The sequence below is a fragment of the Cyrtonyx montezumae genome, unplaced genomic scaffold, assembly GCF_038088225.1.
Source record: "Cyrtonyx montezumae isolate F1298 unplaced genomic scaffold, pur_monq_1.0 scaffold_1, whole genome shotgun sequence".
Classification (NCBI taxonomy): domain Eukaryota; kingdom Metazoa; phylum Chordata; class Aves; order Galliformes; family Odontophoridae; genus Cyrtonyx; species Cyrtonyx montezumae.
The window spans coordinates 21,044,324-21,058,856 of NW_027071825.1; the positions used below are offsets into that span (position 1 = coordinate 21,044,324).

The window sequence follows — 14,533 nt, forward strand, 5'->3', positions numbered from 1 at the left end:
AGCTCATGGCGATAGGACTAGCACTTTTCATACAATGTTAGGCAAAGGACTAAGTATGAATTCTAATTTGCACATTTGATAATTGAATAAAATTGATTAAAACTACGAAGGTAATGCTCTAGAAGAGCTAATATACAGGATTTCAACTCCGAAGTGAAGTGAGCTAAAGAAAATAGACTTTCCTCAGCAGTACACTGGAGTGGGATGTGTGAATAAGAAGTACAGAAAATTCATTTGTGAATCTTTTGTCAAAACTTGTAAGAAATCAGAACATCTGAAGAAGGATAGAAAAAATCTCCCTTGAAAAGCAAGAACTGCAAAAAGCTGTATATTTTGACTCCACAAATATCTCTGAATGTCTCTTCAAGGAGAGGAAGTGTGTGGAGTGGAAACAAGTAGCAGTCTTCAGAACCTTAGCATTAGTAAAGAAAAGTTTACCTCTGAAATTTAGACACAACACCACAGCAAGTCAGGGACTTGAAATTTTCTCGTCACACAGCCTTCTTTGGCTTTCCAGACAACCTTGTTCTTTTCTCCTGCTTAGAGGTTAGATTCTTCTCAAATTAGCCTTCCTATTGAAAAGCTAAAGCCATGAAAGTTGGTGTCCTTTTGTTTCTTTTATCATATTAAAAAGACTGACCACAAGAAATGTTAATTCTGCGGAAACTCAGTGTTCCATCCAAAATATAACAGTATTTTTGCATCAACGTTCTACAAGCATTTTATAGTGAGTTGAGAGAAAGAAGGACATATTTAAAACTAATCACTGCTTCCTCTGTGAATCAGAAAAGCAGAAAGCACTCATGCGCCCTTAATAATAGTTATATTCTGTATACCTGGAAATATATCTTACTTCAGTTCTGGCCACCTTTTTAATCACAAAACAAATGCCAAGCAGCTTGGGGTGAGCAGTGTCTCACTGTCATTAACAATAAAGTGCCTTTGAATGACTTCATTATAGTGCTACTGGACCTACTTTTTAAAGAGTATGAATTTTACATGAAGATCCACTGTCTTTTTATGAAAAAGAGAAGCATGGGACACTCAAGTAGTTTAATGAGAAAAACTGCTACTTGTCAGTACCTTGTGGACACAGCTGCCTTTCACATATATATGCATATATGTACACCCCCAAATTGTTTCATTGAAAATGAGTTTGCCAAAACTGAGTTTCAATGTTTTTAATAAGTTACAGCAATCAAATAAGGACCACATCGTTGAAAAACTGCAAAGATAGCAGTGGCTTCCTGGGGCACAAAGTCTCAACACCAATATGCAATCCGGATCCTGTCCTGCTGATTTTTCTTATGACTACTATGTCCAACACTGAACAATGTAGTCAATTGTCCCCTCTCAAGATGTTATTTCAGAACGTGCTATCAGTGTGATTTTGTAAGATGCAGCAACTGATAAAAATTGATCTGATCTTTAGAGAGAAGTCTCACAGTGTTATTCAAGGTGCTGCTTTTAATAGTTTGACTAGGGAAAGAAAAAGCAAATCAAGTTTTCATAAAATCACAATGCGGGATTCCAAACCTGATGTTATTTGCCACTCCACAGCAAGTAGCAGTAACATTTCAGATTTTAAAAGACATGTCATATGAAATGAGGGAGGTGTTTGAACATTAAGACGTTCAGAAGTATGCACAGGGAACAGTACTTTATAATACCTTGCAAAAGTGCCAAACAACTGTATTAATTTGCATACAGTTTGACATAAACACAACTTAAAGAAAATAACCTCAACTCCAAGCTCCGAAAGAGATGCTTAGTTGATAAACTATTGGAGCTAGAGAAGGAATTTTGCAAAAATTGAAACAATAATACTTAATATAAAATTTAATTTTATTTAATGTAAAATATTTAATATAAAATTCTTTCTGTTTTTGAATAAATAACACACTTGGTGTTGAAGTGTGAAGCATGATTGCATGACAGAAAGTAAAACTGGATGTCATGAATCCAATTTAAAGTAATGCAAAAAGAATAGAAAACCACAATTCAGATGTTTTTGCGGTTGATGAGTTTCAGACATGAAGAAACTGTTTATATCATTTTCTTCTATGAACTGTAGTGAGCCCAAATGAGTGTGTTAGACAGCAATGGTATAGCTGAGTATGTACAATGAATTAGAACAGCAGCACTTCTGCTAGTGACAGGAGTATATTGATAGCTTTGTATTCATATGCAGAGATCTTTTGCATTTTGCAACTGCTTAATTCTCCAGGCCTTTCCTGAAATGTTTATTCCTTGTTCCTTCTAAACATTTAATAATTCACTGGCTAGAGAGTATATTTGTATTTTCTGTATATAACTCCAAGAACCAGACTTAAAAGCTATACCAGACAAACAGGCCCTGTACCCAAATGGTTCCTCATTTGGTCAGTAGTTTTGCCCATATGCATCCTGAGGACTTTATACCTAAACCACTGCCATAAAACATTCTTACAAGTGCTGTGTTGTGAAAAAAATAATTAGGCTGAATGAAACCCTCTGCAGGCAGAAAATTAGAAATGCTAAAGCCCAGCTTGAAATTAGGCTGGCTACTGCTGTAAAGGAGAACAGGAAACCCTTTTACAAATATATTAACAGCAGGAGAAAAACTAAGGAAAATTTCCCTCCTTTACTCAACGAGGCAGGCAATATAACCACAGATGATAAGGAAAAGGCTGAGGTTCTCAATGCCTTCTTCACATCTGTCTTTAATAGACAGGACAGTTATCCAAATGGTACTTGCCCTGACCTGGAAGTCTGGGACGGGGTGCATAATGCACCCCCTGTGATTCAAGCAGAGACGGTCAGAGATCTTCTCCTCCATCTGAACTCCCACAAGTCCATGGGGCCAGATGGGATCCACCCAAGGGTGCTGAGGGAGCTAGCAGAGGTGATTGCCGAGCCACTTTCTGCCATCTATCAGCATTCCTGGTTATCTGGAGAGGTCCCACAAGATTGGAGGCTTGCCGATGTGACTCCCATCTTCAAGAAAGGCCGTAAGGAAGACCCGGGGAACTACAGGCCTGTCAGCCTGACCTCGGTATCAGGGAAAGTTATGGAACAGATGTTATTGAGGGAGATCACACGACACGTGCATGGCAATAAAGGGATCAGACCCAGCCAGCACGGGTTCACCAGGGGCAGGTCGTGCTTGTCCAACCTCATCTCCTTCTATGACTGGGTGACCAGACAGGTAGATGAGGGAAAGGCTGTTGATGTAGTCTACCTGGACTTCAGCAAGGCCTTTGACACGGTCTCCCACAGTATTCTCCTAAGGAAACTGGCAGCCCGTGGTGTGGACAGGTTCACTCTTCTCTGGGTGGAGAACTGGCTGGAGGGCCGTGCCCAGAGGGTAGTGGTTAATGGAGTTAAGTCCAGCTAGCGTCCTGTAACGAGTGGTGTCCCCCAAGGGTCAGTTTTGGGGCCCATCTTGTTTAATATCTTTATTGATGACCTAGACGAGGGAATTGAGTGTACCCTCAGTAAGTTTGCAGATGACACAAAGCTGGGAGGATGTGTCAAACTGCCTGAGGGTAGGGAGGCCCTTCAGAGGGATTTGGATAGGCTGAACAGCTGGGCTGAGCAAAATGGGATGAGGTTCAATAAGACCAAGTGCCGGGTCCTGCACTTTGGCCACAATAACCCCATGCAATGCTATAGGCTTGGGGCAGAATGGCTTGAAGAATGTAGAGAGGAAAAGGACCTGGGGGTGTTGGTTGATGCTCGGCTCAACATGAGCCGGCAGTGTGCCCAGGTGGCTAAGAAGGCCAACAGCATCCTGGCCTGTATTAGAAATAGTGTAGCCAGCAGGAGCAGGGAGGTGATCATCCCCCTGTACTCAGCTCTGGTACGGCCGCACCTCGAGTACTGTGTTCAGTTTTGGGCCCCTCACTACAAGAAGGACATTGAGGCCCTGGAGCGTGTTCAGAGAAGGGCAACAAAACTGGTGAGGGGCCTGGAGCACAAGTCTTATGAGGAGCGGCTGAGGGAGCTGGGATTGTTTAGTCTGGAGAAGAGGAGGCTCAGAGGAGACCTTATTGCACTCTACCACTTCCTGAAGGGGGGTTGTGGTGAGGAGGGGGTAGGCCTCTTCTCCCTGATAAGTAATGACAGGACAAGAGGGAATGGCCACAAGTTGCGCCAGGGAAGATTTAGATTAGACCTGAGGAAGCATTTCTTTTCTGAAAGAGTGGTCAGGCACTGGAATGGCCTGCCTAGGGAGGTGGTTGAGGCACCATCCCTAGCGCTGTTCAAGAAGCGTTTAGATGAGGTGCTAAAGGACTTAATTTAGTAGTTGGGTAGAGATAGTGATAGGAGGATGGTTGGACTAGATGATCTTATAGGTCCTTTCCAACCTTATGAACTTATGAACTTATGAAACTACGCAGTGCACTTTCACAGTGGCCATAGAAAGCACTATCACGTGGATGATCTTAAAATGCCAGTTCTGAGAGGAATGCTTTTCATCATAGACTCCCCCTACAGACTCATTTCCCTTCTTTCAGACATCCCAGTGCAAATTAGTATCTTTCATTTACTCCTTTAGGTAAACCAGATGTACCAGGCAAAGCTTAAGATATAAAGTGTTCTTATTAACGGATACCATTTAGCATTTGGCTCATTCATAGTCTGTAAAAATACTATTTCTAGCTATTTCTTATCTTTGGTTTGTAGATCCCTTTCTTTTTCGGCTGACCTTGTTTGCCAGGGACAAACAAGGAAACTTACACAAAAATGAGGATTTGTACCAGCAGTTCAAGGCAAGATAACATCACGTGCACCACAAGCTCTATTTATTTATTTTTTATTAATAAATCAAGGACACTAGTTTCTTACACTAATTACTGTTGCATGAACCTTACATCCTCACAAGAGAACATGAAGTGTAGCTCGATGCAATCTCCTCTGTTGAGAGTACGGCAAGTATATATATGCTCTTAGTATCCCAGCTTATCTGTGTGATTTCTGGAATCTCTAGATCTTCAGTGCATACTATTTTTAGTTCAGCTTTTGAAAGTATACACTGAGGAGTGGTTTTTTTTTTGTTTGTTTATCTGTTTGTTTTTTTACATTGGATCATGTTTAAAATTAAATCTTTAAAAAATGTAACTCGAAGTGCTTACAGTTTTTTCTATGGATGCAGAACACATCCAGAGCTACTTTTGAAAAATTATTTCACTTCTTAAAATGTTTATATTCATTGTCTCCTGTTTCAAACTATTGCATGAATTTTATAGAACGCTCTTAATAGCATAACTAATATCCCTTTCCCCCATGTGTTTTTATGATTGTGTTCCCATGTGCATTTGCTAATGAAAATGGACTTTGCATTGATGTGATGACAACTGTCAGTAAGGAATTAAACCGGGATTGTTACAATCAAAATTACACACCCGGAACAATTGATTGGTGAGTTCCTCATTTAAAAAAGCAAACCAAAAATCCACATAATTGTGTGAGGGAGGCTGGGACAGGAAGACAAATCAACTCTCTCTGTGATCGTGATATTTTAATATTTCATGGTGACATTTCCATAACTCTCCATTAGTTACTTTCAACTTCACTAATATTCAGAACTGCCTGTAAAATTCTGATCCTCTGATTATGTAACTGACTTGCTGGATTGCATGCTGTTGTAAGATCTGAATTCCCATAATGTCTATACATCTTGCTGAAAAAAAATGGACACACTTATTATTTAGAAAAAAGTTATGACTAACAGTAAATAATGGTAACCTACTGTGCTATTGAGGGCAGCAGATTCTAGTCATGCTCTATCAAGTATCATTGGGTTTAGTAATTACTAAAACACCATGGTATTTTTACAAGATGTGATGTTCTTATGATGTAGATGCCATTTACAACATTACACTGCAACCCCCCCACCCCCAAAAAAATACAGAAAACAAACAAACAAAATAACTGCCAAGTTACTTTTTCCTGCTACAAATAACAGTTCCTATGCGTCTCCAGAATCAAAACCTCAAACTGATTTAGTCCTCTGAGAATCACGGGGGATGATCTAGCAGCCACTGAAGCCAATAAAACTTTTTGGTGTCAGTAGGTGTTGGATTACTCCCATGTGAATTTAGTGATTGGCTCTATAACAGAAAGACAAGATACCAATACTCAGTAGATAGCTACTGATTTAAAATTCTTATTACATGGATTATTTTTTTAAATATAAGGCTGCTGTAATTGCCATTTATATGTACAATTTTTTTCTCTTAACTTTTTTTTCCTTTTTTTAAAATCTGTATTTGTTTTTGTGTTATAATGAACAGGTCTCCTATTATTTGGGTGAATCGAAGTTTGCCTTTATGGGGATTACAGGTAATAAGTAAATGGCCAATTTAACTAACTGCAGTATTGAACTATAACATTTTCCTGATGTTAAATGATAAATGAAAAAGTTAAAAAATCTACTTGATTAACAAACACAACAAAAACATAAAGCTGATCTAAGCTACCTGATTTCGATCTGTATGCCTTTATTATGTATTTATAAAGTAAGAAACTTTATAGCAAAATATTGTAGAATTAGCACAGCCTTTTTGTATAGAAGAATCGAGCTCTGTTGAATTGTTTAGAGTAACTATTTGCTGTAGTAATGAATTTAAATTTCAAATTTTTTTATGGCTAGTATTTTTTAACATGTATTTCTTGGGCTTTCATGTAAAATCCATTAAAAATTTGAGGTTACTTCATAATATGGAAGCCTGCATGTTTAGAAGTGTATGTTACAAAAAAGGCTTTCCTTTAGCCCTTAGAAGCACCCACCTTAGCATGAGCATTTTTCTAGCACTAAAGTCAACTGATATTACTACCCAATGCAGAAACTCAGCTGTAATTTCATTTCTTTATAAGGAATGCAAAGTGCTTATAGGATTACTGTACTGATAATTGAGGAATGGGAAGAATGATTTCAGTGTTGCTCCACATCTTGATGCGTTAACAATCTACATTTGTTAACCTTGAAGGAACATTTCAGAATTCATTGCTTAATTCACATTTGAGAAAGAAAAAAAAACAACAAAAAACCGCCTAAGAGTTACAATGCAAAGTGAAGCAGATTTGTGTATTTAATCTGTACTATTGCAATTTAATATTTTGGTCTTCTAGACTTTTGACTTTTTTGTTGGATTTTTTTTTCTTTAACGTAGATAAATCTACTTCATTGCTTTTAATGGAAATCTAAATAACCAGCTAACTTTCAGAGTACTTAATGTCTCTTAAAATTGAGCTAGCAGTTATTAAAAATTAATTCATGGTTTATTTCCCATTCTTTGCACTTTCTCCAACACTTTGAAATCGTCTGTGGGAATTCTCCCTATGAAGGGTATTGTTTTTTCCACTAAGAATTCAATCAGCTTCTGAAGTACCATTTCATTTTTGACCATGCTTAGTACTACGCTGTTACAGGACAATACTCCATTTTAGTAAGCAAAGAAGACCTTAATGAAAATACCTTTCAATTACTTGCTTAAAATATACACATTTTGAATAAAGTTTGACATAGAGATTCACATTGCTTTATTCAACTGACTTCAAAAGTACCATGAGATTTAATTAGTTACAATTAGAGACTTATTCTAATAATTTTATTTAATAAACATTGGAATTTATACATGTGCCTGTATATATGTATGTATGTATATATATAAATGCATTCACAATAGTAAATTTTATACACAGTAAGAAAGATTATTATTTTCCTACACATTTTTACATCTTTGTGGAGAAGTAAAGAATTGTCTAGCTTCTGTTATTTGCTTCTGCTGTTTCCTATCTCTATCTAGCAAGAAGATCTTGGTAGTTTTCATGAATAGACAACTGAAACTTGAGCAACAGAATGGCTGAATTTTTGTGGAAAAGCCACACTGCAGGCTCTCTGGTGTGATCTGTCTGCAGGACCAATGGTACTCAAAAGTCACAGGCTGTGCTTTAGTCAGAAAAACAACAGTATTTAAGTTTCATGCTAAATGCCATTAGCTGAGATGAATTCAGAAGATGCGGGGAAAATCTTCTTAGCATTTCCTTTTCAACATGATGTTTTACATGATATTCTTTAGAAAATGGTGTTAATGTACATATTTTTTTCTTCACTTAAGGTTTCAGTGGCTTTAATAAGTCTCTTTGAAACACTATTGCTGAGTTATCTTAGCTACAAGGTAAGTTCTTTTAGTTGCCTGACTTGTATCTCCACTGTATCCAGAGCTATAGCACGTGCTGCCTTTTTCAAGTCAGTACAGCATCTCCAGTGTTCCTCTTCTGAGATGCAGCTCCTAACAAGACAGATGCTAAGGAAGTGTCAGTGTTCTTGAATATTCCTTCTGATACTATTAGTACACATTCTAACAATAGATTATTTTCATTTTCTTATTCTGCCAATAAAAATCTGGCTTACAGTCTCACAATTTCAGCTCTCTTTACAGGGCTGGTTATCAGACAAAATATTACAGATTATTCAAGTGTGTCTAACTCCCACCAATTATGATTACGTAGAAAACAATAATCCCTGCCTGTACATACAATGGCATCCAGATATAAAAGGGCAATATTAGAAATAGAAAAAGAATGTTACTCACAATGCAGATTGTGTTTAATTTTCAGTTACTATATCAGATGGTTCTTTTAACAGGAAATGTTCATTTATGAATGCAACTGAAAATATCATGATGCTGTACTGGCAAACTTGGAAGAACAGTAATAAACAAATGATCTCTATGTAGGATTCCAAGGTACCTAAAAATGCAATAGGAGGAAACAGAAACGTATTACTCTTTGAAAAAATTAGAAATGTAATTTAATGAAGCTCTTCATTAGCTGACAAAATGAGTTGACTAGTTAATGCAATTAGAATTTTTCATTCTTAGCTGTCTTACTAACTAGGTTATGGTAAGGAAATATGTGGTCGTGTGGATGCAGGGAAATGCTGCAGTAAAAATACAGATTTAAAAATTAGACCTGTGAAGTTGATTATGGTAAACAGTAAGAAAAATAGCATGTTCAGAATAGCCTATATTCGATATTCACATTTTACATGCACGGTTGAATCTGTAAAACAAACTATTCCTCAAATTCAGTTACTAAGAGAGACTCTGAGTGTGGCATTTGAATATCACATACATGGGTAAGATGCAGAGGTAAGCCTGCTGACGCATGCTTTTTTTTTTTTTTTTTTTTTTAAGGGAAATATCTGGGAACAAATTCTGCGAATACCCTTCCTCCTGGAAATTATAAATGCTGTCCCTTTCATCATTACGGTAAACCTATTTGAATTAATACATATGACACCTTTATATTGGCACAGATACCCCTTACTGAAGTGAAAGTGAGTTTTGTGTGGAGGAAAGAATCGTGCCTGTGGGAGCTGAAATTAACCAACAACAGCAAGGCAGATTTTTACTTAAACCAAACAATGGGTACCACTTTTTCCCAAAAAGAAGCAAAAAACCCTCAACAGCCAATAGATCTCTAATTCAAATTACAGCACATGCAATAAAATAAAACAGTCATACATAAAAATCTAAGAATCTCTATTGTCTGCCTTGAAAATAGACTATATTTTATCCTTTTGTCTTACACGTAGTTCATAAAATACTATTTAAAGTTGTACAAAGAAACACATAGAATACTTTGTTGCTGCAATTTTCTTGAAAACTTCTAATGAATTTGTTAATTTTTCCTTCAGATTTTCTGGCCAGTCCTAAGAAACCTGTTTATTCCTGTATTTTTAAACTGTTGGCTAGCAAAGCATGCTTTGGAGAATATGATTGTAAGTATAACAAAGACAAACACTAATCTGTAATTTCTAATTTTTTAATGTATGACCTTAAGTGGGATTTTGGCATTGCAGTCCTCTGTCCAACTTGTCTAGCAAGCTAACCAGATCTGTAATTATATTATGCAAATAGTAAAGCATTACTAATGCTGCTTTCCACATCACAATTAGAAAAAAAATTACGTAAAGTGAAATCTCAAATTAGTATAAATTGTTCCAGTGCCCATAAGGAGGGAAAGTTAGAATGGCTAGTTCTTTAGTTACTTATGCATTCACATACAATTACAGGGAACTCAACTGCTGTGCCTTAATTAGTCCTTGCAGCCTGTAATTTGTAAGCTTGATACGAACAGATAAATCGTAAGGCAGCTTGCAGCAGTATCAGAATTGTGCCAGGATGAACAAAGAACTAGTTAAATAATCACTGAATCACAGCTGGCTCTTCTGCATCCTTCCATGTGATCAGCAAATTTTAAGTGGATTGGAATGAGTGAATTTTATTAGGATTCTGTGTAACTCCTCTATAGAATCAGCCTGCACTTCATTAATTCAGAGCCAAAAATAACAGCTATTTTCCATTAATGTAGAATGATCTTCATAGAGCCATCCAACGTACACAGTCTGCAATGTTTAACCAAGTCCTCATTTTAATATCCACCTTACTGTGTCTCATCTTCACTTGGTAAGTGACCAAAGTCCTTCTGTTTCTATTATCTGTATTGACTTTTCTCACTTCAGTACATGGTGATTAAATAGGCATTGTGGAAATCATGCATTGAAATTATTTTTATTTATTTATTTATTTATATTTTATATTTTAAATAATGTACTTGCAATGCAAATAGCACTGAGTACTACTGGAACCCTGATATACCTGGTTTGGAAACTGAATGTGCATGCATGGGAGAGGATCTCATTCTCACTCTAAGGAAGGAAACACATATTATGCAAACACATAAAAGAAATAGATGGGGAAAAATTACATAAATACTAAAATTGCAGCCTCAGTGGAAAAGTCATTCAAATTTGAAAAGTACCAACAGAAATACCCAGACTAAGGTAACATTAATCTCACAGGACAGTCAGACAGAATAATGCAAAAAAATGTCAGCCTTATCACTCAGATTACCCAGTCCTGTCATAAGGTAGAAAGGGAGAAGCTAGTAATAATCTTACCTACGGAAAGTAAATATTCTTACTCCAAATTACAGAAAGCACTGGATGGTAGGTTCAAACAACCAGAATGTGATACTCTGAGGAACTTTTTGCTGCACAATCTCAAAAACTTTTAAATTGATAGAGGTTCTGGAAATATAGAGAAAAGTATTTTGAGGGTATTAAATAAAAACCCATTAAGTTCCTGAAACTAAAGAGTTGCAGGTTATTGGCACCTAGAAAAAGGCTCATAGGAAATACTACTTTATTGTCATAGTTTTATACTATGATCTATACATCTACAGTTGAACAGAGCTGGAGATGAATACTACACTGCATGAATCTTTGATATTACTGAGTAAGGACATACCTATGTTCACACACAAAGATAGAGGTGGTAACGTAACTTGGTAGGTTACTTAGTAAACAAATTTCTCAGCAGTACTATCTGAGTGTAAGATTAAGTAAGAGTTGGAAGAATATGTGTTTTATGCAAGTGAGCAGTGAACAGAGATGAATCTTTGTGGAAAGGGTTAACAACCCCTCAATGAAATTTCACCAGACAGGGTGTCTTTGGGTTAGCACACTGATAAAGTCTGGTCTTCTCATTTTGGAGAAAGTGATTTGATTTTTACTTATTTCATTTCTCTGGAATGTTCTTGATAGCCACTGTTAGATTCTACCTTAACACTTTTGTTAGTGTAAAATAACACCTTTTTAGTCCTCTACCCTTTACTGAAGAAGATGGTTTTTTGTTCTAGTCATTGGTTAAATGAATGACCCTTTGTCTTGTGGCCACAGAATTCCATGACAAATACTGCCAGTTCTAGTAAGCTAGTAACAATAATGTTTCCTGAGAACATACTGTGATCATCTCTGCTTAATAGGATATAGTGAATGCAGCTAAATCAACAACATGCTCAGTACCAGGCATTTTGACAACTGACAGTAAAACCTGCAGAAAATGGCAAGCTCACCTGCTGTATGAACATTGGGTCTCAACAATCATAGATACCAACTTGTTATAGATTACTGTATGGTGACCTAGTATTGACCCTGCTAGACTTCAAATTAAGCTAAATAGCATGAAAACACCCGTTAATGAGATAACTAAGGAAATTAAGTGCTTTTGGAATGACCAAAAATAGATATTCAAGCATCTACAGCATGCCTAAGACCAGATGCTGTTTAGATAGTTGTTACTGTTACTTACATGAACACACATAATGGTATTTTATGCTATTTTTACCTGTCTGTGTATGACCTTATATTACAGAGTAGTTCTCTAGAAGCATAACATAATAGAAGATATTGATTTTGACTATCTGTTGTGAATATGAGGCAGTGTTTCACTTCACATCACTTTACAGAACATATCTTTTAGAAATTACATGAGTTTTTCATGCTGAAAGAGGAACAAAGGCTCTTTCTGGATTATGCCTATTTGAGGATGGCTTTCCTCAAGCTGTTCTCTCATACTTTTTACAACAGTAAGTTGTAACTTAGTGACTGCATTCCTCCTCTAACACGCAGAACTAGAAACAGTCTAATCTATACATGCAGTATATCACAACGCAAAAAGAACTGTTTTGAGCTAGCAGCTCAATGAATGAACACATTTTGGTGACATTTAGAGATACTACCTTAGTTCGTGAAATAGTAGAGCTACAGTAATGCAGAATAGTTAATGAAAGAATGGTTTCGAGGCACTGTATGAATTAAACTGTAACACTACATCCCTGTGGTGCTGGCTGACAGACTTGCTTTTACCATCTGCTTCAGTAGGAACATTGGCTTCTCAGCATTACTGAAGTCTAGATAATTTTGCAACACAGGTTTCTGTTCAAAACCATGCTTTTTTTAGCAGACACAAGAAAAGGAGGCATATAACTTCATTTAGGAATTACACCATTTTATAAGGTGTCCCTGATGTAACAAAGACCAGAAACTCTCCACATTCTATTTATTTTTACCTTCTTGGTTACAATGGCACACTGAGGAAGTGTAGAAAAAGTGCTTTCTTACTGCTTCAACAGAGGCTGAATGCTTTAGTAAGTCTTGTGATCGTCTTTTCTATGAGAAATCTTAAAACAAATTAATACTGAAACATAAGTACTATCCAGTAATCAGTCAGTATTTAAAAGATGTGTCCCTTAATTTTGTTTTTGAGGGTTTGAATACATTTTAATCTATTTAAAAGTACATTTTTTTCCCGGTGCCTGGGGAAAGAGTTACTTTCTTTACTTTCTTGTATAGCAACTATTCTACAATAGGTAGAAAATAGATGGATGTGAACAAGTCTATTGGAGCTGATATGTTTTCACAGATAATTCTGAAAGTACAATTTTACTGTAGAATGTATGCACACACATACATATACTCTCCTTTCTGAGAGCATCAATGTTTACAGAATAAGATATTTTTCAGAGGTTACTTATGACTCATCTTTGTATATATACAAGTTTGGTAAGCAGCAACATTCTCTTCCCTGCCACGTATCAGAACTGAAATTACACTTTCTTACATGCGGAAGATGCATTCAGTCTCCAGTCATTTAGAAATGCCTCAGCACACCCAGAGCCCTGTCGAAGGAGCTGGCTGGACCTCCTGACCTTGCCCTGCTTTACAACAGAGGGAGAGGATTATTTGTATCTAACACCCGTACATTTTCACTTGTTCTTCTAGTGCGCAGACAGTAGCATTTCATTTGATCATTTTTCTCAACAGAAATTTGCATTACAGACTAGCTGGAGAGTTCTGCATTATGTATACTGATATAAAACAGAAATATTTATAGAAAACATCTTCCTCATCAACTTTGCTACTATGTGTATATGTGCTTTCAAAATAACTGTACTTACACAAAAACAGAAACATCACAGAAAAGGAATTCAAGTTTGCCCCATGCATCATCAGTACAAACATCAGTTGCATTTCCTCAGCAGTTTTTTAAGTGGTAGTAACAAAAGTAGACACATCCCAACCTGTCTTACAATTCAAGTATAAACTTCAGATAAAAGCATAAAACTTTAATATGTTTACAGTCAATTGTCTAATCTTACAATTTTTAGGAAGTCATTATATGTTATCCTTTCAACTTAAAATTATCAGGGGCTTTGGTATATTTTTGCATATGTTTGGCAATTTTGAACGTTGTCACAGAACAAAGAGTAACCACGTATGTGATATACTGTATTCTTTGTTGGTTTTTTTTTTTAATGATAATGTTTATGGATCTGAGGGTAGCAATCATTTGCAGATCAGTCATTTCATAAGCATAACTCCATGTATCTGCAATTTAGTTTACTACGTGATTTTTTTTCTCTCTTCTTCTAGTTAGACTGTCAGTAATTTATTTCCTTAAATTACCTCAGTGTTTTCCCACCCAATTATGCATGTACTAAAAGAAGTGATCTCCTTTATGACACTGCTCAGCAATTACTGCTGATAGAGTTTTAGTGAAACTTACAGACCTAGTCAAAGTATATATTTTGTCACTTAGCTAATGGATGTTTGCATTTGCTTGCCAGATAGAGTACTAATTACTTCTGTAAACTCTACAGTAAGACAAATAACAGCGAATGACTATTACAAGCATCT

The 14,533-nt window shown here is 36.4% G+C and overlaps 2 protein-coding genes across 4 annotated transcripts in view; one reads left to right on the forward strand and one right to left on the reverse strand.

Moving 5' to 3' along the window:
• CFH (complement factor H) overlaps positions 1 to 14,533 on the reverse strand; it is a 210,504-nt gene that overhangs the window by 71,439 nt on the left and 124,532 nt on the right. The window lies entirely within an intron of this gene.
• Positions 1 to 14,533, forward strand: part of KCNT2 (potassium sodium-activated channel subfamily T member 2) — a 115,437-nt gene that overhangs the window by 27,274 nt on the left and 73,630 nt on the right. Inside the window, exons 4-9 of the mRNA XM_065743118.1 lie at positions 5,347 to 5,403; positions 6,279 to 6,327; positions 8,106 to 8,165; positions 9,186 to 9,260; positions 9,689 to 9,772; positions 10,366 to 10,460. Coding sequence (XP_065599190.1) covers positions 5,347 to 5,403; positions 6,279 to 6,327; positions 8,106 to 8,165; positions 9,186 to 9,260; positions 9,689 to 9,772; positions 10,366 to 10,460 — 420 coding nt within the window. The remainder of the gene's footprint in view (positions 1 to 5,346; positions 5,404 to 6,278; positions 6,328 to 8,105; positions 8,166 to 9,185; positions 9,261 to 9,688; positions 9,773 to 10,365; positions 10,461 to 14,533) is intronic.